At 46.8% G+C, this 20,807-nt stretch overlaps 6 protein-coding genes across 11 annotated transcripts; 2 read left to right on the top strand and 4 right to left on the bottom strand.

The window, feature by feature from the left end:
* Window positions 1–473: 473 nt before the first annotated feature.
* Window positions 474–2,813, bottom strand: LOC9660653 (proline-rich receptor-like protein kinase PERK10). Its single transcript, XM_024674259.1, has 8 exons — window positions 2,621–2,813; window positions 2,514–2,543; window positions 2,427–2,465; window positions 2,292–2,369; window positions 1,378–2,220; window positions 1,171–1,322; window positions 715–1,114; window positions 474–646 (listed from the first exon to the last, which is right to left on the bottom strand). Exons 1-8 carry the CDS (start codon window positions 2,711–2,713, stop codon window positions 584–586), a joined length of 1,698 nt encoding a protein of 565 aa, XP_024530027.1. The 5' UTR covers window positions 2,714–2,813; the 3' UTR covers window positions 474–583.
* On the bottom strand, window positions 2,737–5,279 carry LOC9660654. The gene is made up of 3 exons (XM_024674261.1): window positions 3,847–5,279; window positions 3,046–3,531; window positions 2,737–2,916 (listed from the first exon to the last, which is right to left on the bottom strand). Exons 1-3 carry the CDS (start codon window positions 4,693–4,695, stop codon window positions 2,845–2,847), a joined length of 1,407 nt encoding a protein of 468 aa, XP_024530029.1. The 5' UTR covers window positions 4,696–5,279; the 3' UTR covers window positions 2,737–2,844.
* Window positions 5,280–5,922: 643 nt separating this feature from the next.
* LOC9660655 (poly(A)-specific ribonuclease PARN) lies at window positions 5,923–8,778 on the bottom strand. The gene is made up of 8 exons (XM_002969555.2): window positions 8,435–8,778; window positions 8,247–8,368; window positions 7,907–8,193; window positions 7,737–7,850; window positions 7,557–7,683; window positions 7,256–7,505; window positions 6,454–7,205; window positions 5,923–6,393 (listed from the first exon to the last, which is right to left on the bottom strand). The coding sequence occupies exons 1-7, from the start codon at window positions 8,776–8,778 to the stop codon at window positions 6,503–6,505; spliced, it is 1,947 nt and encodes a 648-aa protein (XP_002969601.1). The 3' UTR covers window positions 5,923–6,393; window positions 6,454–6,502.
* A 239-nt stretch (window positions 8,779–9,017) lies between these two features.
* LOC9660656 lies at window positions 9,018–10,336 on the bottom strand. Of its 4 annotated transcripts, none has more exons than XM_024674265.1 (5): window positions 10,071–10,336; window positions 9,842–9,949; window positions 9,660–9,773; window positions 9,427–9,526; window positions 9,018–9,268 (listed from the first exon to the last, which is right to left on the bottom strand). In XM_024674265.1, exons 2-5 carry the CDS (start codon window positions 9,924–9,926, stop codon window positions 9,175–9,177), a joined length of 393 nt encoding a protein of 130 aa, XP_024530033.1. In that variant the 5' UTR covers window positions 9,927–9,949; window positions 10,071–10,336; the 3' UTR covers window positions 9,018–9,174. The 4 variants fall into 4 exon arrangements, 3 of the variants coding, with proteins under 3 accessions (XP_024530033.1, XP_024530035.1, XP_002969602.1); XM_024674267.1 differs by having other exon boundaries at window positions 9,842–9,976; window positions 10,071–10,083; XR_002992292.1 differs by having other exon boundaries at window positions 9,660–9,753; window positions 9,842–10,335.
* A 300-nt stretch (window positions 10,337–10,636) lies between these two features.
* Window positions 10,637–13,331, top strand: LOC9660657 (phosphatidylinositol 4-kinase gamma 6). The gene is made up of 2 exons (XM_024674258.1): window positions 10,637–10,984; window positions 11,067–13,331. The coding sequence occupies exon 2, from the start codon at window positions 11,091–11,093 to the stop codon at window positions 13,101–13,103; it is 2,013 nt and encodes a 670-aa protein (XP_024530026.1). The 5' UTR covers window positions 10,637–10,984; window positions 11,067–11,090; the 3' UTR covers window positions 13,104–13,331.
* A 55-nt stretch (window positions 13,332–13,386) lies between these two features.
* LOC9659757 (magnesium transporter MRS2-I) lies at window positions 13,387–15,471 on the top strand. 3 transcript variants are annotated; one of them, XM_024674264.1, is made up of 11 exons: window positions 13,387–13,802; window positions 13,861–13,890; window positions 13,957–14,134; window positions 14,184–14,305; window positions 14,409–14,483; window positions 14,539–14,760; window positions 14,830–14,874; window positions 14,935–14,979; window positions 15,035–15,064; window positions 15,122–15,241; window positions 15,318–15,471. In XM_024674264.1, the coding sequence occupies exons 1-11, from the start codon at window positions 13,575–13,577 to the stop codon at window positions 15,402–15,404; spliced, it is 1,182 nt and encodes a 393-aa protein (XP_024530032.1). In that variant the 5' UTR covers window positions 13,387–13,574; the 3' UTR covers window positions 15,405–15,471. The 3 variants fall into 3 exon arrangements, with proteins under 3 accessions (XP_024530032.1, XP_024530030.1, XP_024530031.1); XM_024674262.1 differs by having other exon boundaries at window positions 14,539–14,874; XM_024674263.1 differs by lacking the exon at window positions 15,035–15,064 and having other exon boundaries at window positions 14,539–14,874.
* The last annotated feature ends 5,336 nt before the right edge of the window (window positions 15,472–20,807 follow it).

The raw sequence follows: 20,807 nt of genomic DNA on the forward strand, positions 1-20,807 counted from the left end.
TGCAATCAATAACACTATTATCTCTAAATTACAAGGTGATACATATATCTATGAAAGTATTGATTTGTTGATATTAAACATCTTGAAAACTTTTCAACAAAATTCCAAAATTCTATCACACCTTTTAATCTTCCACCACATAAACTCTTTCCCAAATAAGGTGTTATTTTTGTCCTCCTAAGGAATATATCTTCATCAGCATGCAATGGCATATGTCTCATCCTAAAAAATGCACTACCAAATGTTTTAAATTGTGAAATTGTGATGGGGCAATTTAAAGGGACAAGAGTTTTTATCCCATATATCAAACTAATACCATCAAATATAGAAATTCTATTCAAAATGTCTAAAAGACAATTTTCAATCTGTTTGGGTTACTGCTTAACAATTTCTAAATGCCAAGGATAGACATTTGATTAAGTTAGAATTTACTTGCCCCACCCAATTTTCACTCATGGAGAACTTTATGTGGCTTTATCAAAATGCACATCACTATTTGACTTGGAATTAAAGTTCAAAACACCACATGCCAGGGCTGCCTCCTTCCTCAAGATCCTTTTGTTTTACTGTATATAAAGAAGTTTCATATTAAACCTCTTTGTAAACCACCCAGCATTTGCTGGGCAAGTACTCGTAATCCATAACTCTGAAAGAATAAAACAAAATTATATTATACCAGAAAAAGGTGAAATAAATTCAGTAATGTTATCGCACCTTCAGGCCTTGTACAAGCCCAGTAGAGCGATCACAGGCAAAGCCCAACAGATCAAGAGCCAGCGCCGCAAGCTTATTGGAGATCTTGGCGTGATTGAGCGCATTGTAGGACTGGACGAAGCTGCCGAGCGTCACAGTGGACGATGCGTCCTCTTCGTAACCGTTGTTGATGAGCCTTCTCATCAGGCGGAGCGTCCTCGTCTTTCTCTCTTCATCCGCCAGATCGGACTTGCTCTGGCTCTCCTCCTCGATCGCGAGAGACGGCGGTGCCGTGATGAGCGCCGAGGCAGCCGAGTCCAGCGCGCTCAAGTACTGGACCACGCCCTCCCGGAGAAAAGTATTGGAGGATTCACAGCAGCCTTCTTCTTTCACGCAGGCAGCGCACAGTTCCCTGTCTTCCCTGCAAGATATTATCCTCGCACTCGATCCAAAGCTTCTTAAGAAACTGGAGCTTACTTGGTCAGGAAATAGATCCACTCGCAGAGTGACAGACACTTGTTGCACAGGCGTATTGAATCGTCCTTGAATTCCTGGTAAGGCCCGGAAACCCAGTCAGGCACGTCCTTTAGCACCGGGAGGAACACGCTGACAAATCCATGCAACGTCGACTGGAGACGAAAGAAAGCTTGGTCAGAGTTGGCAAGCACGAACAAACCGAGTTACCTTGTTCTTGGGATGTGGAGAAGACACTGGCTTGGCTGAAGAGGCTGGAGAGCTTAGATCCTCCATAGGTGGCTGTTTTATGCGCCTTGGTCGAGGAAGAGCTTCGAGACCTTGATCCCGGGAGCTTTGATCAGCTGAAGAAAATCGAACAAGTGGTGGAGGAGGTGGAGAACTTGGAAGAAGGTTTACATCCTTATCTGAACAGCGCCGACGAGCTCGAGAACTTTGGTCGACCGCAGGAGGTGGAGGAGGAGCCCGAAAACTTCGCGTCCGACGAACTGGGGAATCCACTGGAGTAGCTTCCGCAGGAGCTGGCGAACTTTGTGGATCTCGAGAAGTTTGATCAGTTCGAGGACTTTGATTCGCGAGAAGACCCCGAGGACTTCGATTACGAGGAGCTGCCGCACTCTGGTCCCCTACTATAGCTTTGGGAGGAGCTGGAGAACTTTGATCCCTTGGAATAGCTTCTATACCGTCTAGCGAACTTTGATCTGGAGGAGCTTGACGACGGACCGGCAGAGCTGCTGCTAGAGAACCTTCCGGAGCAGCCGGAGAACTTTGATCAGCTGGAGAAGCTCGAAAACCATGATCAACAGCAACTGGAGGAGGTCGGGAACTTCCACTACGATCTGATGGCGCTGGAGAGCTTTTCTTCGCAACCACCGGAGGAGCTGGAAGTATTATAACGTCTGGAGGAGCTCGGGAACTTCCACTACGATCTGATGGCGCTGGAGAACTTTTCTTTGCAACCACCGGGGGAGCTGGAAGGATTATAACGTCTGGACAAGTTCTTGGGGACGATAACGGACTGTCCGGATCGAGGTCCACTATTTCCCTGTAAAGCTTTTGGACGGAAGAAAGCTGTTAGTACACAGATGAGGAAGAACACAAGCGAAAACGAGAATGCCACTTACTTTCCCCGGAGAAAGAAAAATCACATCGTCTGGGAAATCCTCTTGCCTTTCGTCCTCTCCACGGGCCAGTTCTTCGATCTATAACTCCGGTTAATCAAACGAGAAGACGAAGGAAATGCAAACGATAAAACTCACTGGTGCCGCTGGCTCTTGATCCAGAATCGCTGCTTTCTCCTGAAACGGGAAGACGAAATCAATCTCTAGAAAGCAATGAGATCTCACCTCAGGGGCAGCCTCAATCCGCGGTTTCTTCTGGCGATTGTAGCGATTTCCACGAGAAATCCACGAATCACGACACAATGTACACATCGAACGACGCGGAGGCTTACCTCTGGCAGCGAGAACCGCTCGCGAATCGCCGCCAGCTCCGTGTGAAGCGTTCGAATGCGCGATTCCCAGCTCTCCTCCTTGCGCTTCGCCATGTCAGTCGAAGAACCCTAACTGGAGATTAAAAATCTAACGTGTTTTAAAAAGGGCAAACCCTCCGTACAATCCCTGTCAAACGGGAAATCACGTTTTCCGTACGTCTCTCTTCTTTGTTCGTCTTTCTTGACTATAGGCTGGAAGCGAGCGTTTCGTGGATGAATTCCGCGATCTCGTTGGCCAGTTCGCAGTTCTGGCCAATCTGCAAGAGAAATTCCTCACGTCAGTCACTCGTGATCGACTTGAAAGAGAATGATTCTCTCTAAAAGATCGATCTTTTAGATCGATCAATCACGAAAGAACTGGAACGAGGAGGAAGGGAGCTTAGTACCTTGACTTCGAAGGCGTAGAGCACCGTGTGATCGATCGTTGTCACGTTGGTGTGGAGGATGCTAAACAGCAGCTTGTTCTCCAGCGCGGTCATCGTCTTGAGCAGCTGCCCGGGTTTCTTCTGCGAGAGAATCTTTATGTTTGCGTTGCTGCCCGTGATCTTCACCTCCACCTGGGCGATCTCCGACTTGGCCTCCCCGTACAGCTCGCGCAGCGGCTCGTACAGCCCCGTGTCGAAGTACTTGACGTCGAGTGGCAGCGGTGGCGGCGGCGGCGGCGCTGGCGGCGACGCTCGGATCATCCCGCCACCACCGCCAGGGAAGCCGGCGGCCACGGCTTGGATGATCGTGGTTGGCGATCCCAGCATTCTCGGCGGTGCCTCCACGAAGCTCATCTTGCGCTTCTTCTGCTCCTCGAGGCATTGTAGCAGCTGCTGGAGCTCCTTGACGAACTCGATCGCGCCGCCGATGATCGAGGCCTGGTCTCCCTGCAAGAACAATGAGTGTTTCGTAGTCAGTGACAATCGCTACTTCTCTCTCTCACACGCACGAATATGAAAAGCTGATTGAGAGGTGGGCAGCCAGTCCCTTTCTATCTCACAAAAACTCGTGATGAGCTCATCTGGAGCTCACGACGATCTAGCCATGAAAAAATAGCGAAGAGAAAAGCATGGAAAAAGCGAAAAAATCAGTTTTTGAGCAATCTGATGGAAGAAGAAAAAAACGAATAGCGAAGAGAGAAAAAAATGGAAAAAGAGAGTAGCAATCTAGCTATCTATTGATGAACCAGAAAAAGAACGTACCCGCTGGACGTAAGATCCTGGCATGAGAGCGCGAAGAACTCGTAGATGCTCGTTCATCTGGCGTCGGCGATTGCGCTCCACTGCGATGTGCGTCATTCGCTGGCTCTCCACTTCCTCGCTGCTCTTGCAAGGCCTGGATCTCTTCCGCTTGGGCTTGTTGCTGGTTCTTGTCGTGGTCGCCTCGAGGACGGAGCTAGATCTGGAAGCTCCTCCCCACGAAGAATTGGCCTGGAACGACGCTGTTGTTGTGTTCTTCTTGCCATTGATGTCGCCCAAGGAGTGGAAAGAAGCGTGGTGATCTTCGTCGTAGTCAGTCCAGAGCTTGGTTATTCCCGGAGCTTCAATCTCGACGCTCGAGGGAGAGGCTTGCTGCAGCGTCAATCCCTGCTGCTCGAGCTCCTCGGCTTTGTCCGAGCGCCCCGCAAACATGGATCGACTTAGTAACTGGAAGGAGCCGAAGCCGCCGCCACCGGGATGCTCGTCTTCCGGAGTCCTGGAAGAAGCTCCTGCTGCTGGAATTCCTCCTCCCCCGCCATCTCCTGCTCCTCCTCCTCCTGCTGCCGCTGCCGCTGCAGTAGTTCCTTGCTCGGGAAAGGCTGAAATCTCTGGAAAAATCGCCTTTTCATGCAGTGACGAGGAACTGGAGCTGTTGTTGGCGGCGTTGTTTGAGAATTGCGACGAAGCGAACATGTCGAACAAGGTGCTGCTTATCGGAGTTTCATCACCGCCGGCGCCGCCACTCACACTCTCGTGCTCGAGAATATCAATCCGGGAGATCTCGTCTGGCGAGGACAGCCTCGGTGGTCGCTGCATTATCTCCGGAGCTGCACTGGATTGTACTCCTGGCATCTGCTGCTGCGACGAGACCACACGTGAACTTCCTTCGGTCGGAATCACTGTGGTTGCGTTAACTCGACTCGAGCGTGGAGGAGGAGAACAGTCGCGAGGAAGTGGAAGAACAAAAGCTCGCTCGTGGATCCAAGCAGACCCAGCCTAGTAGAAAACTTTGTTCGTCTTGGTTGTTTTGTTTACCAGCAGCCAGCCTCCGTGAATCGTACGCAGCATCACGAGCACAGCCGGGACGACGGGGTCTCTTTTCTCTCTCGTCGCGTGGAATCCGAATAGAAAAATGTTGAATTCCTCGTCGTTGCCGAGTGAAAGGACCTCTTGTTTTCGAGCAATTGAGTTTTTCACTGTGAGCCGACGAGGTGCTGTCATCCAACCGAATACCGAGCCAAATATATCTGCGACGTAGGCCTCACTGATTGAAAGAATGATACCGCGTGTGTAGGTCCTCGGAGCTATGGAGCAAGGAGGCACCAGCTAGAGAATGAGGGACAGCAAGTAAACTCGTAACACAACTGCTGGCTCGTTCGGACCTTCGTACTCAGCGACAAAGGACACTCCTTTTCTTCTTTCGTCTCCTTTTTCTCTCCCGTTTATGCTTTTTCTCTACAGGGACCGGCCACGGCGCCTGCAAACAGATCATAAGCAACTCATTAGATGCGATCGAGCCAGCGAGCGAAAGAAGAGAAAAAGAAAGAAAAAAACAACGGACAAGCGCGTGAAAGAGGCAAGCATTGACTTACAGACCTTTGCAGTGTTCCTCTGCCTCGGCAAGTTTTTGTTCCAAGCCGATGGTGTAGTGTCAGCATTCCGCTGCGCGGCACTGCAGCAAAACTCCGTCTCTATCTCCGGGCGACTGTGCAAAATTTGGTTAGTTACTGGCACATCGCCAACTTTAAGATGATCCTCCTGGCGAGAAAACGATGGAGGGCGCGAGAGCCGGTGGTCCCTCCGGTTGGTAAAAGCTGGGCCTGCTACAAGGACCACCGAGTGAGCGAAAACAATCGAATGGAAATGACGTTAAGTCACGATTAAGCTCGAGCATACCTTTGCGATAAGTTGTAACAGTGCTGCTTTCCTTGATGGCTGCTTCCAGGAAATAGCGACAAGTTAGAGGAGATATACACATCTGCGAAGATCATCGCAGCTCACGGGGGGGCTCCAGTAGAGAGAGAGAGAGGACGTCCAGTCTCTCGTGTGATATCACACTCTCTCAGCTCTAAGATGATCTCGATGACAATAGAATAGTATTTTCCGAGTCAATCATCCAATCTCTCTCGGCGGCGAGCACCTCAAAAACAGTTAGGCAACTAAAACCCGTCCCTGACGAAACTCGTCCGGCCTTTGATATCGCCACCGCCATCATCGCTGAATCATCTATGAAGCTTAAAAACCTGCGCTCTTTTCACTTGACGACCGGCCAGCCAGAGAATCCAAGTCACAGGATGGAGCACAGAGGCATTTATCACCCGACCGACCCCCTCGATCCAATCACCACTGCGCTAATGTAAACTTCTAGATTGATATGAAGGTCCGCCGGGTGTTTTGATCGATCACAAGGGTGAGCGCTAGACTTTGATAGCGATTCTTCATCCTTCGCAAATGCGGGCTTGTGAAAAGAGGTGTACCCACAAGCTTTTGACTTACGGCCTTTTTTTCCCACCACGTGAAAGCGCAGGGATGCCGTGAACAGCATTCACTCTGACAAAAACCAAGAGCGCGAAGTGATTGTCGGCGAAAGATTTAAGGAAATTGCCATACCTTTGAAAGTCAAGATTGAAGTTCGGTGAAGCTTTTCAAGGGCGGAGAACTATCCTTGTACGGTGGCTACTTGCAAGTCGTCCGGAGCATCCGCATTTTCTATGCTGGCGGCGAGTTCGTCGTCGGAGAAGCAGTTTATCGACTGTATGGCATCCCCGATGTTAAAAGTTGAGAGTTCAGACTTGCAGAGCTTTTCGAAGGTTCCAAACCGCGCACCCTGCAGACCGCTCGATGAAAGCCTTGCGGCGATAGTGTTCAACTTTTTCCTGTTTGTCTTGATGCTTTCGAGAGCTTGTGAAAACTCCTCCGAGGAACGCAAGCTCTTAAAAGCCAGGAACGCTGCATTCTCGGACACCGGAATAACTTCCACCTCGGATGAGAACTGAGTCTCTTCGAAGCAGCTCTTTACCAGTTTCTGAAGCTGGCGGGATGAACCAACTGGGTCCTGTGACCAGACAATAACCGCGGCATCACTGGCAGGACGTCGGGCCGAGTAGCTTTCTCGTTCCGGCAATGCTTTAGAGCCTTTGGCTTCTTTCCCCGTCTTCAAGTCCAGCACGAAATGACCAGCCCAGCCCATGTAGAGAAGGTTGGAAAACTCCGAGATAGCGTGGGTTCCACGAAGGATTTTTTTCGAGAGTGCATAAAACTCGGTAGGATTGGAGACCACTGTCCGCCACAGCTGGGCAAAGATTGCGCCCGTCATATAAGCATCAAATCCTGCTTCATGTTTTAACTCCGCGTCAGAGTACCTGAACGGCCAGCTTATAAAAATCTGAGAGGAGAAATGTGCGTCACTCACTTGTGAAAGCCATCAGCAATTTCCACGTTCACTGTTGAATGTGCCTTCATTTTGGTGTTTTTCTTCGCATCCTCACCGAAGTAGTAGGAATACACGGGGTACAAAGACGTGGTACTGATGCTCGTCCGAAGAACTTTGAGCATGTACTTCGTATCTATGACGGCGGGAAATAGTTCGTGAATGACGTTGCAGAAACCGGAATAATTATCCGGGAGTGGTCCAATAAACTTGTTGTAGATGTGAGCAAGATCTAACCATGAAGAAAAAATAAGTGAGGTAAAGAGAAAAAAACAGAAAGAACCTAGAACGCAGTTATGGCCCACGATGGGTTTTTTCGACTCCGAGATTGCATCAATTACTTGCCGAAAACCCACTGCCTCCATCACATCATACTCCATGAGATCCAGCTTTGCCTTGTCAAGGTCGGCCTAGACAAGCATATTTTAAGCCGCTAGTGACATTTGTCGCTACAAAATAGTACCTGTAATGCAATTTTGTGCTCCGAGGACCCAGTGTAGATGACTTTCACCTGTGTCGCCTCTTTCTCATTACCTTCGATCATAGGCACCAAATCGTCGAAGTTACTACTCACGGCCTGAAATTTTGACACACTATCAGAGAAAGAAGAAGAAGAAAGGAAGACAATAGTACCTTCAAAACAAGTTTTGCTTGGCGCTTGTCAGAAACGTTGATGACTAGAGAAGGAAGTGGAGCTTCATCGTCAGGCATGGAAGAACGACCAGAAGACTCCTCCTGCTTGGCTTTGTGCTTGGCCATGATTTTGGACGCACGCCATAAACCAACTTGGAGTCTAACTCTCTCGCTGAAAATCAAGTCGGATGTCTTACGCATGGAAACTTCAGGAAGTTCGTCCTCTCCTTTTTTTGCAAGCAATGCCCGAAGTTTCCCTTCTTCTTTCCTCGATAGATACGAGATTCCTGCACTAAACGGCTTTTGCATAAGATCAAAACAAAAATCATCACAAGATTACCATTGTATATGCAAGCATTGAAATCGAAATGGTGCTTTGCCAGAAACTCTAGTGACGATGTCTGGCATAAGAAGTCGCGCTCAAGAACGAGCTCGTTTCGAGGAAACAAGAAAAAATTAAACCTGTGACAATGAAGCATGAAGAAAACTAGAGGAGAAAATAAATTCGAGAGAAGAGTTTTTACTTACGGGTGTCCCAAGAACTTGGAAGAAGCCTGATCGTATCGAAACAAGCACAGGCCACATTGCAGCAACGAGAATTTCTCTGCCGAATCCCTCACGTTGTGATACCTCGTCTCCAGCGTGTCGAGCTCCATGCTCTTGCGCCAGGGCGCGCTGTGCACCCCCGACATCTCTAGGTCCATCGCCACGAAATCCGCGTCGCGGAGGAGGCCCTTGAGCCGCTGGAATGCGGCCCCGAAATTCTGGCGCGTGATCGCGTGAGAGGAATCGCGCACGACTGCGCTGCAAAAGAACCTAATGCCGCTACCAGCGACACGAGCGCGGCGAGGCAGCGCTCTCCAGAGCGCCATTCTTCTCCAAAAACCCTAAACCCTAGCTAGCGGGAAAACAAACTAATCTAAACCTTGACCAGTCTAAACATTCATTGACCAAAGCCCAAGTCTTGACTACGGAATCAAAGCTTAGAGTCCACGATGTAATAAATAAACTCCCATCCAATTAGAGCGCGCCACAGTCAAAGTTAAAGCCTGTGATTGAAGCTTTTTGCGCATCCTCGCGTCCTCCAGTACTTCGTGGCTCGCACAGCGCAAGAACAAGGACGTTTGATAAAGGGAAAACAATGGCCAAACAAAGAGAAAGAAATTTTTTAACGGACGTGGCGGTGGCCATCGTGCCACTTCGTGGTTGGACGATCACAGAGAGTGGTACATGCTCCCTTGAATTCCTTGCTTGCGATCGCGTCCTTTTTAATTCATTTTGATGAGCATTGCCACGGAGAGCCTGGCAGCATCAGCTTTGATTTCCTTTTCTTTGGTTCCCCAGGAATCGACGCTTTCGACACTGCAAGTGCGCGAAATATCTCTTTAGTTTTGTGGATAAAAGCATTAGCTCGAAACAAGAGAAAGAAAGCTTTTTTTTTGACAATCGAAGGATCAAAGACATGATCGTTGATGTTAAGTGTCCCAATGCAAGTCAATGAATGGGAAAGGGATATTTACCTGTGGTTTCTATAGTTCTTCAATGGTTTTCGAGCATCTGGTTTCTCCAAAGCACGCGGACGATGGTATACGACACAGGAAAGCGTCGTGAAATCAAACGCTGCAATGCAAGACAGAAGAATTAGCTCTAAGAGAGACTTAAAAAGTTGTTTGGAAAAGAAACAAAATAAGCAAAATTAAGCAGAAGCATGCCAGTGTTTCTCTGCAAGTCAATGAATGCGAGAGATATTTACCTGTAATTTTTATTTTGTTCTTCGGGCATCTGGATCCAAACTTATCTTCCAAAGCAATCAGAAGATGGTACACGACACTTCGTGAAATCAAAGGCTGCAGTACAAGACAGAAAACTTTAACCAAGAGACTTAATAAAACGAAGTTCTGAAAGGAAAAAAAAAGAAAAAAACAGGAAATTTACCTCGTTTCGTGCTGAAATCTTTCGGGTTTATCGCCAAAGCAATCCCTGGGACGAAAAACACGTTCGTGTTCACGACGCGCAGCATCCCAGCCTCGTGACAGCTTAATGCTGCTCACATAGGTTTTTTTTTTCTCTCTGAGAAAAAATAAATAATCTCCGCCAGCGAAGACAAGGAAAGAATTCCGAGGCCCGGACAAAAAAGCTTCCAGGAAACCAATTGCAAGCCTACCTCATTGTGCCCGTGCCGTGCATCTCACTTCCTCTTTCTCCTCACTCGCAGGCTCACAGCTGCTGGCAGCGATCCATCCAAATCCTGCCACAGCCGAGAGCGATGCGTAGCGACGAATTGGATGATGGCGCCGGTGGGGACTGACAATCGCAAACAAAACCCCCTTAAACCCTAATCTCCGTGCCCAAGAACCCTAATCCCTGCCCACGTGGCGATAACGATGATCCCACTGACGCACGATCGAATCCGTGGGGCCTCTACCAAAATTTTCCAAGCGCGAATATAATGCGGCTGTGAACGGCGGCCTGACGGCCAAGCAAGGCAGCCGGCCGGTAGTTTCGCCACGCGTCGCTATTGGAGACTTCTTAGCCGTTGGCCTCCAGCACGGACGGCCCAGATCCAGTCTCCAGAGCCTTCGCCCGCTAATCCTATCTCAAACGCGTCATTAGCGCTAATGCGCGGCCTGTGCGGCCAGCACGTGGCGGCGGGATGGCCGTCGATGCGGTCCATCACACGGTCAAGAACGCCGTCACTAATGCGTGTGCTCAATAGGGCTACATTTTGTATGCGTCTGTCGGCCTAGGGTTTGACGAGCCAGGAGGTGGAAGAGCGTCGTGATCTGTGAGGGAGCGCGGCTACAGGATTTCTTGTCGATTTGCTCGCCTCGATCGGCAACCAGTGGTTTCCCCTCACATTTCCGCCAGGAGTAACAGTGATCTCCTCGACGCACCCGTCGCCTCTCCTCGCCGAGGCGCTCTCTTTTGTTTCTGGAGTAGAGGATGATCAAGATCTGGCATTTGCATTGAGGACGCTCTCAGGGATCCCGATGTGATTCGTCCGGATCGAAATATTGGCCCCCCTCTCTGGCTCGGTTGTGGAGATTTCCTCGCCGCGAAGAGTCTTCCGTCTGAGAGGTATGCGGAAGCTCGGAATCTCCATTCCATCCTAGAAATATTGTGCTTACCGGGCTCTGCGCGGCTGCCCTCTCTCTTTCAGGCCAGATCTCTCCATCTCGCCAAGATGAGGAGCTTCCAGGGACCTGTCCAGATTCAGAAGCCCATGGCCTTGCCCGAGGTCTGCTATGGCGGATTGTCTGGCATCCATGCGGCTCAACTTCGCGAAGTGGGGCGGCGGCGCATAATCGTGCAAATCGACACCGGCAATGTGCTTGGCTTGGAGCTGGACAGGTCCGAGAAAGTCCAGTCCGTGAAGAAGAAGGTCCAGGCAGCGCTGTCCGTCCCGACTGAGCAGAGCGCGCTGGTTTTTGGCGACCATGTCATCGAGGACGATCTCAGTGAGGTCCGGAGCGACACTCCACTCTTGTTGACGCGGGGACTGCACAGGAGCTCTTCCACGCCGTGCCTGTCGCCAACGCTAGATGTCTCCCCGCCCAAGGACTGGAGCCAGCCAGTGGAGCTTGTGGGAGGCTCGTCCGAGTGCTCTCCGGCCATGAAGCAGCTGATTCAAGACTCGGTGGAGGCGATCCATGGCGGCGTGGTGCCGGTGCTGGCCACTGGTGGTCTGGGCGGAGCCTACTACTTGAAGGACTCGAGCGGACAGAGCATTGCCATCGTCAAGCCGACTGACGAGGAGCCCTTTGCGCCCAACAATCCCAAGGGGTTCGTGGGCAGGGTGCTGGGGGAGCCGGGGCTCAAGAGGTCGATTCGTGTTGGCGAGACGGGCGTTCGGGAAGTAGCAGCTTACTTGCTGGACTACGGGAACTTTGCGCGAGTCCCTGCGACATCTCTGGTGAAAGTTCGTCACTCGGTCTTCAACGTTAACAGGGAGATCAGTGTGAGCTACCAGGGGGAGGGGTCGCCCGTTGCAAAGATTGCCTCTTTCCAGCAGTTCGTGAAGCACGACAGTGACGCAAGTGACATTGGGACGTCCAGTTTTCCGGTCTCGGCAGTTCATCGCATTGGCATTCTGGATGTCCGGATCTTTAACACTGATCGACACGGTGGTAACATTCTTGTGCGCAAGGTGGAGAATGGGGGGTGGAGAGGTGGTTCTTTTGAGCTGGTTCCCATCGATCACGGGCTCTGCTTGCCCGAGACTCTGGACGACCCTTACTTCGAGTGGCTCCACTGGCCACAAGCCTCGATGCCGTTTTCAGAGGAGGAGCTGGAATACATACAGGCACTGGATCCTTACGAGGACGCGGAAATGCTCCGGAGGGAGCTGCCGATGCTGAGGGAAGGCTGCCTTCGGATGCTGGTCCTCTGCACCATCTTTTTGAAGAACGCGGCTCGCTCGGGGCTGACTCTCGCGGAGATAGGCGCCATGATGAGCCGTGAGCTTTGTGGTGACAACGAAGAACTCAGTGAGCTGGAAAAGGTCTGTATGGTGGCCAAGCTTCAGGCGGACAAGGCTTTGGCCGAGGAAACTGAGGAGGAGGAGGAGGATCAGATCGATGAGGAGGACCTGGAGCTGGAAGACGACATCCTGGGCAACTTCTCGATCGAGATTGACGAGGAATCGGGTGGCGAAGTGGTTGCTGATGAAGCGGATAAAGCAGCGGAGGAAGAAGAGGAGGGGGAGATGCTGCACGACGCCATCCTGGGCGAGCTCGGGAAGAACAATCCTGGAAACGGCTACTACGCCGGACGGAACGTTCTACTCCGCCTTCGTCCGTTTGGGAGTCCCAAGTACAGCAGCTACTACAAGAACAGACAAGACACCAACAAGCTACGGAGGTATTTCAGTGCGCGCAACACTTGCTCGCTTTCACATCAGCGCCACCACCACCACTACCACCACCACCATCGCCGCCGCCGCTCCTCATCTTCGTCGACTGGGTCAGCGGCAGCAGCGGCGCCATCAACACCAGTAACATCGTCGGCACCGGGAGCAGCAGCAGTGGCAATCCCAGCGGGGGACACTCCGGAGAACTTGGTGTTCTCTGCGATGAGCGACGAGGAGTGGGAGGCGTTCCTGGGACAGTTTGAGGAGCTGCTTGAGGATGCGTTCGTCCGGCGCAAGACTGACAACCTCAATTTTGTACAGAGGCTGGGAACATCTTGCCAGTTTTAAGTGTGGTGAGTAGTTTCCCTTCAATGTATAATGTAGATAGCGTGAGAGAGAAGAGAGAGAGAGAGGGAGATGGAAACTTTTTTTTCTAGTAGTGTTAGTGAGTGAGTGTTCTTTCTTTTTCCCTTGCGAGCTCGCTAGCTAGCTACAGAGCCGAGCGACGAGAAGCCATAGCCAGCAAGCAGGAGCAGCATTTGTTTGGATAAACGAAGAAAAAAAGAGTTTTTGTAAGCGTGTCCTTACCATGTACGGTAGAACACTAGTTGTCAACAATGTGCGGCAGGACAATTTTCATTGTACGGTAGAACACTAGGTGTTCGTACTGTGTACGGTAGGGCATTTCTTTGTACGGTCGATCGTGGGGAGGCCGTTAAGGGGGCAGGGGGTTTTTAAAAACTCGGCGTTAAGGGTTTAAAAGTTTTTTTAGGGCTGAGGTGCAATGTAGCTGGAGCTGGCCGCGAGAGCGCTCGATCCATGGCGAAGGCCGCGTCGCCGGGGGCGGATTTGGGGAAGAAGGGGATGGCTTCCCGAATCTGGTGCGTGCTGGACTCGAATGGGGAGCCGGTGACGCTGGACATGGACAAGGCGGCGGTGATGCACCGGGCGGGGATCCATGCTCGGGATTTGCGCATTCTGGACCCGCTTCTGTCGTATCCATCCACGATTCTAGGTCGGGAGAGGGCGATTGTGCTCAATTTGGAGGTATGTAGCTCAGCGACATCGCTTTTTGGCTCACGCCTTGGCTTGAATCAATGCGCAGCATATCAAAGCGATCATCACTGCCGAGGAGGTGAGCTCCATCCAGTTCTTCCTCCTGTGATCCTTCCTTCTCCCTTTTTGTGTGAATATTTCCCAGGTGCTACTCCGCAATCCAACCAACGAGCATGTCATTCCAATTGTGGAGGAACTACGTCGACGCTTGCCTCTCCAGACTCTGGAAAATGGAGCCGAGGCTCTCGCGCTTTTGGAGAGAACAGACAGCAAAAAATCCGGAAGAAAGTCAAGCGTGCAAAGTGACCCCGAACGGGGTGAAGGTGAGTTGCTAGAAACAGAGTTTCCTTCCTCTCATTTTCTATATTTCAGTCACCCCTTTCGAGTTTCGGGCCTTGGAAGTAGCACTGGAAGCGATTTGCAGCTTTTTGGACGCACGAACAACCGAGTTGGAAACTTCGGCATACCCGGCTCTAGACGAGCTCACGTCAAAGGTAAAGCCTCTTTCTCGTCGAACAGCATACTAGAGCTACGAGTTTTCCAGACATTCATGAGCGCTGGCTTGCATCTTCCTCGCTCATTGTATCTGGAATGCAGATCAGCAGCCGGAACTTGGATCGTGTCAGGAAGTTGAAGAGTGGAATGACTCGGCTCATTTCTCGTGTCCAAAAGGTAGTCATGCTTTTCGTGCCTTGTCCTTCCCATTATTTCGTTGTTGACATCACAGGTAAGAGACGAGCTTGAGCAACTCTTAGATGACGATGACGATATGGCCGAGCTATTCCTCACGAGAAAGGCAGGCTCCTCGACACTAACTCCAGCCTTGCTGAGTAATTTTCCTGCGTCGCCAGTGCTTGGCTCAAAGCTTTCGGCAGTGAGCAGAACAAAGTCTCTTGCCTCTACTCACGGCAGTGACGACGATGTTGAAGAAGTGGAAATGCTGCTCGAGGTACTCAGCTTGCGTACAACACGGTTTATTTGCTTTTGCTTACACTTAGACATGGTTTCTTTTATTCAGTGCTACTTCATGCAAGTGGATGGTACTCTGAACAAGCTTAACACGGTGAGTTCGTCCATTCGCCCCAGTGACTGAGCTAACTAGCTGCGTTTCACATCCTTCCAGCTTCGTGAATACATAGATGACACGGAAGACTACATAAATATCCAGGTTTATTTCCTCTTTCGCGTTTCCCTTAATGAAACTTAGTATGTCAATGTTGCAGCTTGACAACCACCGCAATCAACTTATACAGGTTGAAAGTGGTGCTGATTCCTCCTTCTCGCTGATTTTATCCATGTGTGGATTCCAGTTGGAGCTAGTTCTCAACGCGGCTACGCTGGCAATGGCGTTGTATTCGCTGGTGGCTGGAATTTTTGGGATGAACATACCTTATCCCTGGAACGACGACCACGCCTACATTTTTAAATGGGTTTGCAATCTCTTGCGTTGCTCTCCATGGTTCGTTCATTCACAACATTGTGTTTTTGGTTTTATCGTGGCCGCAGGTCGTGGTTGCGGGGTGTATGCTTTGCGTTGGTTTGTTCTCCATCGTCATGGCCTACGCTCGCCATAAAGGCCTCGTTGGGACGTGAAGAAAAGATTTTCCGGCTGTAAATAATTCATAGAATCAAAAATCTTCTGACCGAGAGCTTGGCTCTAGTTCTCTTGCGTGACTATGTACAAAGATGGTGAAGTCTGACGGGAACAACACCAATAACCATATGCAAATGGCGTTGCAAGAGGCAAGAGACTTTGTTTTAGCCGCTAGTGTTGACAAAATATGTCTGCAAATGAAAGAATTTGCTAGATGCTTTAAATCTTGTTGTGCGCAACTAAGTTTTATGAGAGTTCAAGCACCGCCCATGGTCTCTTGCCATTACAATTATGAAGTGTCATGCTATTGACTACCACATGCCTCCTTTATAATGCTCCAGTTTCATATGAGGTTGTCGTTCAGAAGGTGTTGAAGGATGATGAAATACATTTTCAGCTAATAAAAAGATATAGCAAATATATGATATCATCCCCCATTAATATTTAGCACTGAGCAGTAACTAAAGACTTGATTAAAGAAAAATGAGAAGCAGGGTTCCACTTTATACCATACCAATACTTAGAATCAAGCAACCTTAAACTGTAGCTTAAGAGTAGTGATCTAAAGAGGAGGAGGTGGTGAATACAAGGAAGATCCATGATACAGCCATTGTCCACGAAAGGCATGCCCATGGAGCATGTCCAAAGCCCAAATCCTCTAGCATGTGGCCATGCCTACAATCCTAGAACTTAGAGCAATCCTTCATTAATTGCACAGGCCTAAAGATCTTCAATATGCATAAAATTCATCATTCTAGCATACCACTTTCCATCACCATACCAGAACATCCTGTTGCAGCCCCGCTTTGAAGCCAAGCCATGTTGCTCACTTTGTAAAGAATATGACATTTTCCTTGAGGCATGAAATCTAAGGAGTTAAGACTGAGTTTATGGCAACCCACTAATGAAATATTGCGGGAGTGTATACCAATGCCTTCCACCTCAAATGTCTTCCAAAAGCTGCTGAAGAAAACACTGCTTTATGCCTTTTGAGGTGGAAGGCATCGGTATACACTCCCACAGTATTTCATTGCCTTAGTGGGTTGCCATAAATTCAGTCTTAACTCCTTAAATTTCATGCCTTCAAGACTGGTGTCTACTGTAAGACACTGCTTGATCCAAGAGCTGTTGTAAAACCATGGATGAAGGAAGATGCCTCCCGTTAAACACCATCCTGATTCACTCTCTCTCCGCTTACCTGGCGATGACGTGGCATCAAAAACCTAAAAACGTTTCTGTTTCTTTTATGATCAAGCATGGCAGCAGCACATCAATTTCCAGAGGTAAGCAATCAATTCAATTTCATATTGATTCAAAAAAATCATTTAGGATCCCCCATGGCTTGATGAGGTGCAAGAATTCCATGAAAAGGATTATTTTTGTGCAGATGATTTAGATTGGAATTTGTCTAAATCAAATGAAACTATAGCTCCTATTGTGTATATATTCCAGAAGGATGTGAATAAGTTTCTAGATGGTGAGAGGAGAAGGGGTGATGGAGTGGATTTTTGGCGATTTTCTAACAAAAATCGTGATCCCGGAGATTTGAAACGACCCAAAAACACAAGTTTTTTATCATTAATCAGGTATATCTTTTTAACAAAATATAATTACTAACTTCATGCTACAGGTATTGGTGTGAATATGGAAAACAAGATGCTCGTGAAACATCCTCTATTATGGTTGCTGAATCTACACCAAAGTCAGGATTTGGAAGTAGACCAGGTCGAAGTTCTAATAAGCGGGGCTGCCTTTGCAATTTTTTGGTCAAACAGTTTTACAAATGGCCTGATTATGTGCAGATTACATATTATCATAGAGAACATTGTGATAAGAATGGGATTCCTTGTCATGGTCAACTTGATCCGACTGGAGGAAAGTCATTATTTCCTCAGAAGCTTTCAGCAGATATTCGATATTGGGTGATTCATATGATTCAGCAGGATTTCACATCAAATCAGATTTATAATGAGCATATACAGATTGTGGAAAGGAACAAGTTAGCTGGTGAACCTCCTCATCGAGATGATTTTCTAACTATGCAGGATATCAACAATTTGCATAGGAAGTATTCACTTTCAACTTATCGATTACATGAGAATGACGCATAGAGTGTACGTATTTGGAAGAACACAAATCCCGAGAAAGTTCAATTCATGCAGCTTTTCATGATGATAATATTATGCGAGCTGAGATTAAACAACTTATTGAACATTTTGAGGTGGATTTTCAAAATGAAGTAGCCTTTATCAAGTATTTTCAAGACGAATGGAAGGACAAAGTTGGTAAGTGAATCAATAATTTAATTTTTATAATTTATTTTAATTTATATTTGATAGATATGTGGGTTGTTGCTGCTCGAAATTTCCCTCATGCTAACAAGGAAACAAATAGTTCGATTGAGGCATTCCATGCAAATATGAAAGCTATACTCTCGTACGATAAAAAACATGCTCGCAATCGAAGGATGGATTGGGCAATTCATCAACTTACTACTAAGGTTCATGCGAGGTACTGGTTTACTACTTATTGCAAAGATCATGGTTTTATCCGAAACCATGCATATGAAAAGCTAATCGATGGTGCGATTGTTAAAGCAAGAAATATTAACGACTCTCAAGTAAAATTCGATAAGAACAATACTCACAAATCTTATGTACAATCCTCTTCAGATCCAACTATATGGTATCTTGTTATCAGAGGTGAAGGACATAGTGATTGGGCTTTTTCGACTTGGTGTAATTGTTCGTGGGCAATTAAAGGAAACTTTTGCAAGCATCAAGCAAAAGTTATTATGTTAAAACAAGGAGAAAAAACCAATTAGACTACAACTAGTTATGAGGTTCAACCATCACAATCGCATGCAATCTTAGAACCTGGGCCAGATGATTTATTTTATCGTCATCAAGATTTTGAAGCACTTGACTTGGAAGCTATGACAGAGGTAATTCACTTATTAATTAAAATTTTGAAATACTTATAAAAATTTGAGCAGGAAAACATCCATCAAGATGTTTATCATGAGCAAGAAATTCAGTTGGAGACTACATTAGAGGTAAACTAACATATTTTATATACTAAGATATATGAATATTGAGCAGGAAGATATCCATCAAAATATACAGCATCAACAAGAAATTCAGCTAAGGACTACTATAGAGGTAATTTACACTAAGTAAATTTTAAATATTGATATGAACTTTAAGCAGGAGGATATCACTCCATCAAAAGTTACAAAAGTGACACTACAACAAAAGATGATGGATATCATACAAGATCTTCCTGATGAAGAAGCTTTTTTATCTATGGTTGACAACGATTTAGAAATGATACAGCAGAAGGTTGCAACTTTTAAAGCCAGGCCAGACGATCTTATTCATCCTGCAGCAGAATTTCAACAACGTGTTAATAGTTATGGTACATCCTTGAAACGAGCAAAACCTTTGGTGGAAAGAATTACAGGTAAAAGAAAAGCTTCTAGTAGTCCAGAAGCAACTCCTTTTACTAGGCAGAGGAAGACAAGAAAGAAAAGCTCTTTAAACGAAAAACTCAATCTTAGCAAAGAATAAATAAAAAAACAAACTCTTTATATACTTACATTGCATATATTTAAATTAGTGAGAAGATTTCATAAGTTTACCACTCCTAATGGATGATCATCCATGACACTCATTGGCCACATAAAGCACGTAGAAAGGCATCCACGCGCGCGCTGATTGAAATTTGGCTAAGTGTTGGGGCTGTGGCCACGTGGAAGTAATTTTAGGGCGCACGCTGGGCGCGGGCGGACGTGCGGGGGCGGGTGGGAGTGCGGGCAGGAGCCGTGAGGGCGAGCGGGCGGGCGGGAGCCGCGGGCGGGCGATAGCCGCGGGCGGGAGCGTGCAGCGGCGACGGACGGGAGAGGGAGTGCGCTGGAGATAAAACAAAAAGGAGGGCTGATGCCACGTCATTGCCAGGTAAGCGGAGAGAGAGTGAATCAGGATGGTGTTTAATGGGAGGCAAGGAAGATCAAGCTAGTAAATGAACTTGGAAGTGCAAGAGAGCATAGAAACATAGTTTAGATGTTGATAATTAAAGATATTGCAAGAGTGCGTGGTCTTCCTAGAGGCCAAACCTTTGATCAAATTGAAAAAGAAGGCTAAATTAGAAGTATTGACAATAAACAATATAGGCATGATGATGAACTTCTTTATAAATAGAATCCAAAATAGTAACATGAGTAACAACATAATTATTTGTAACACTAGTAGCATACTATTATCATAGTTCTTGAGTAAAATATCAACCATTTTAACTAGTCTAACACATTAATAAAATTGAGTGTGGTTTGTTGCAGGGATGTCACTTTGTAGTATATAGTTAGCCTATATAGTTTAAAGCCAAACTATAAAATTAGACAAATGTGCTCCTAGTGTTATAAGCAGAAGGAAGTAAATGAACTCAATTATTTTATTCATGAGAAATAAAACATTGAATTTACTGTTCAAAATTTTGAATAGTATACTTCGATTACAAATTAATTTGAGGATGGTGAAATGTTGAAGGAAAGAAACTAGTAAAAACGTGAATATAAATTAAGGATTTTGATAATTGACATTATCATGAAAGTGGAAGATCTCCTTGTAGATAAGCTTAGTTGATGTTCTCCATTAATCATTTTCTAACATGCAGTTAGAAATGTCTCATTTTAAAAACTATTAAACCACAACTCAAATCCTTAAAAAAGTGAAAGAAAACTGAAGAAATCTATAAAAATAAATTTTAAAGACCTTGGATCAAAAGAAAGTGGTTGTAAAAGACCAAATATAAGATGTTAAGCCATTTTAATCTGTTAACATATATTGCAAGTACAGATGAAGTTTTTGATATGATGCCACCAAAACATTAAAAGAATAAAATCTTGAAGAATAGGATCACTCTTCTAGAAAAAGGTGAAAAACGAGAACTAGTAAAGAAAAAATCTAACAAATCCCACACAAAAAGCTGCAGTAGAATAAGTCAACCAAGTTATAAAGCTTGAACTTGTTGAAGTTCTTTGCTAAATTAAATAATTTAAGTTATAGATATAATAATAAACATATTGTATTTATATTAATTTTCACATCTAAAGAAGATAATTAGTTATCTTCAGCTGTTTTAAAAAAAACTTAATAGAGCTCAGCTTATTATTAGCTTTTAGAAATACTTTATTTCCTACCTATAATATCAACCTCACAAGGGGTCATGCAATATGTTACGTCTTCCCGAGAAAGATTTCTTCTTATGTTATAAAATAGATAATTAATTTTAGTCATGTTAAAAATGACATGGGTCCCATTCTTCTTTAGTTGGGGACATGTGGATCAATGGTATTATTATAATAATATAGCTCTATATAGCTTTGTGTTAATATATCTTTTCTA

Source organism: Selaginella moellendorffii, unplaced genomic scaffold (genome assembly GCF_000143415.4).
Source record: "Selaginella moellendorffii unplaced genomic scaffold, v1.0 SELMOscaffold_12, whole genome shotgun sequence".
Taxonomy (NCBI): Eukaryota; Viridiplantae; Streptophyta; class Lycopodiopsida; order Selaginellales; family Selaginellaceae; genus Selaginella; species Selaginella moellendorffii.

Excerpts from the sequence above, each read along its gene's own strand:
- LOC9660657 (XM_024674258.1), top strand. The coding sequence starts at position 11,091 with ATGAGGAGCTTCCAGGGACCTGTCCAGATTCAGAAGCCCATGGCCTTG.
- LOC9660654 (XM_024674261.1), bottom strand. The coding sequence starts at position 4,695 with ATGCCAGGAGTACAATCCAGTGCAGCTCCGGAGATAATGCAGCGACCA. Across the intron at positions 3,532-3,846 it reads CAGGATCTTACGTCCAGCGG|GGAGACCAGGCCTCGATCAT; the intron begins GTACGTTCTTTT and ends TTGTTCTTGCAG. Across the intron at positions 2,917-3,045 it reads TCTACGCCTTCGAAGTCAAG|ATTGGCCAGAACTGCGAACT; the intron begins GTACTAAGCTCC and ends TTTCTCTTGCAG.
- LOC9660655 (XM_002969555.2), bottom strand. The coding sequence starts at position 8,778 with ATGGCGCTCTGGAGAGCGCTGCCTCGCCGCGCTCGTGTCGCTGGTAGC. Across the intron at positions 7,506-7,556 it reads GGGCCATAACTGCGTTCTAG|ATCTTGCTCACATCTACAAC; the intron begins GTTCTTTCTGTT and ends CTTCATGGTTAG. Across the intron at positions 7,206-7,255 it reads ATTGCTGATGGCTTTCACAA|GTACTCTGACGCGGAGTTAA; the intron begins GTGAGTGACGCA and ends CTGGCCGTTCAG.
- LOC9660653 (XM_024674259.1), bottom strand. The coding sequence starts at position 2,713 with ATGGCGAAGCGCAAGGAGGAGAGCTGGGAATCGCGCATTCGAACGCTT. Across the intron at positions 2,544-2,620 it reads AGCGGTTCTCGCTGCCAGAG|AAGAAACCGCGGATTGAGGC; the intron begins GTAAGCCTCCGC and ends TACAATCGCCAG. Across the intron at positions 1,323-1,377 it reads CTCCACATCCCAAGAACAAG|TCGACGTTGCATGGATTTGT; the intron begins GTAACTCGGTTT and ends TTTCGTCTCCAG.
- LOC9660656 (XM_024674265.1), bottom strand. The coding sequence starts at position 9,926 with ATGCTGCGCGTCGTGAACACGAACGTGTTTTTCGTCCCAGGGATTGCT. Across the intron at positions 9,774-9,841 it reads AGATTTCAGCACGAAACGAG|TTTTCTGTCTTGTACTGCAG; the intron begins GTAAATTTCCTG and ends TCTTGGTTAAAG. Across the intron at positions 9,527-9,659 it reads GAACAAAATAAAAATTACAG|CGTTTGATTTCACGACGCTT; the intron begins GTAAATATCTCT and ends CTTGCATTGCAG.
- LOC9659757 (XM_024674262.1), top strand. The coding sequence starts at position 13,575 with ATGGCGAAGGCCGCGTCGCCGGGGGCGGATTTGGGGAAGAAGGGGATG. Across the intron at positions 14,980-15,034 it reads AAGACTACATAAATATCCAG|CTTGACAACCACCGCAATCA; the intron begins GTTTATTTCCTC and ends TCAATGTTGCAG. Across the intron at positions 15,242-15,317 it reads ACGCCTACATTTTTAAATGG|GTCGTGGTTGCGGGGTGTAT; the intron begins GTTTGCAATCTC and ends TCGTGGCCGCAG.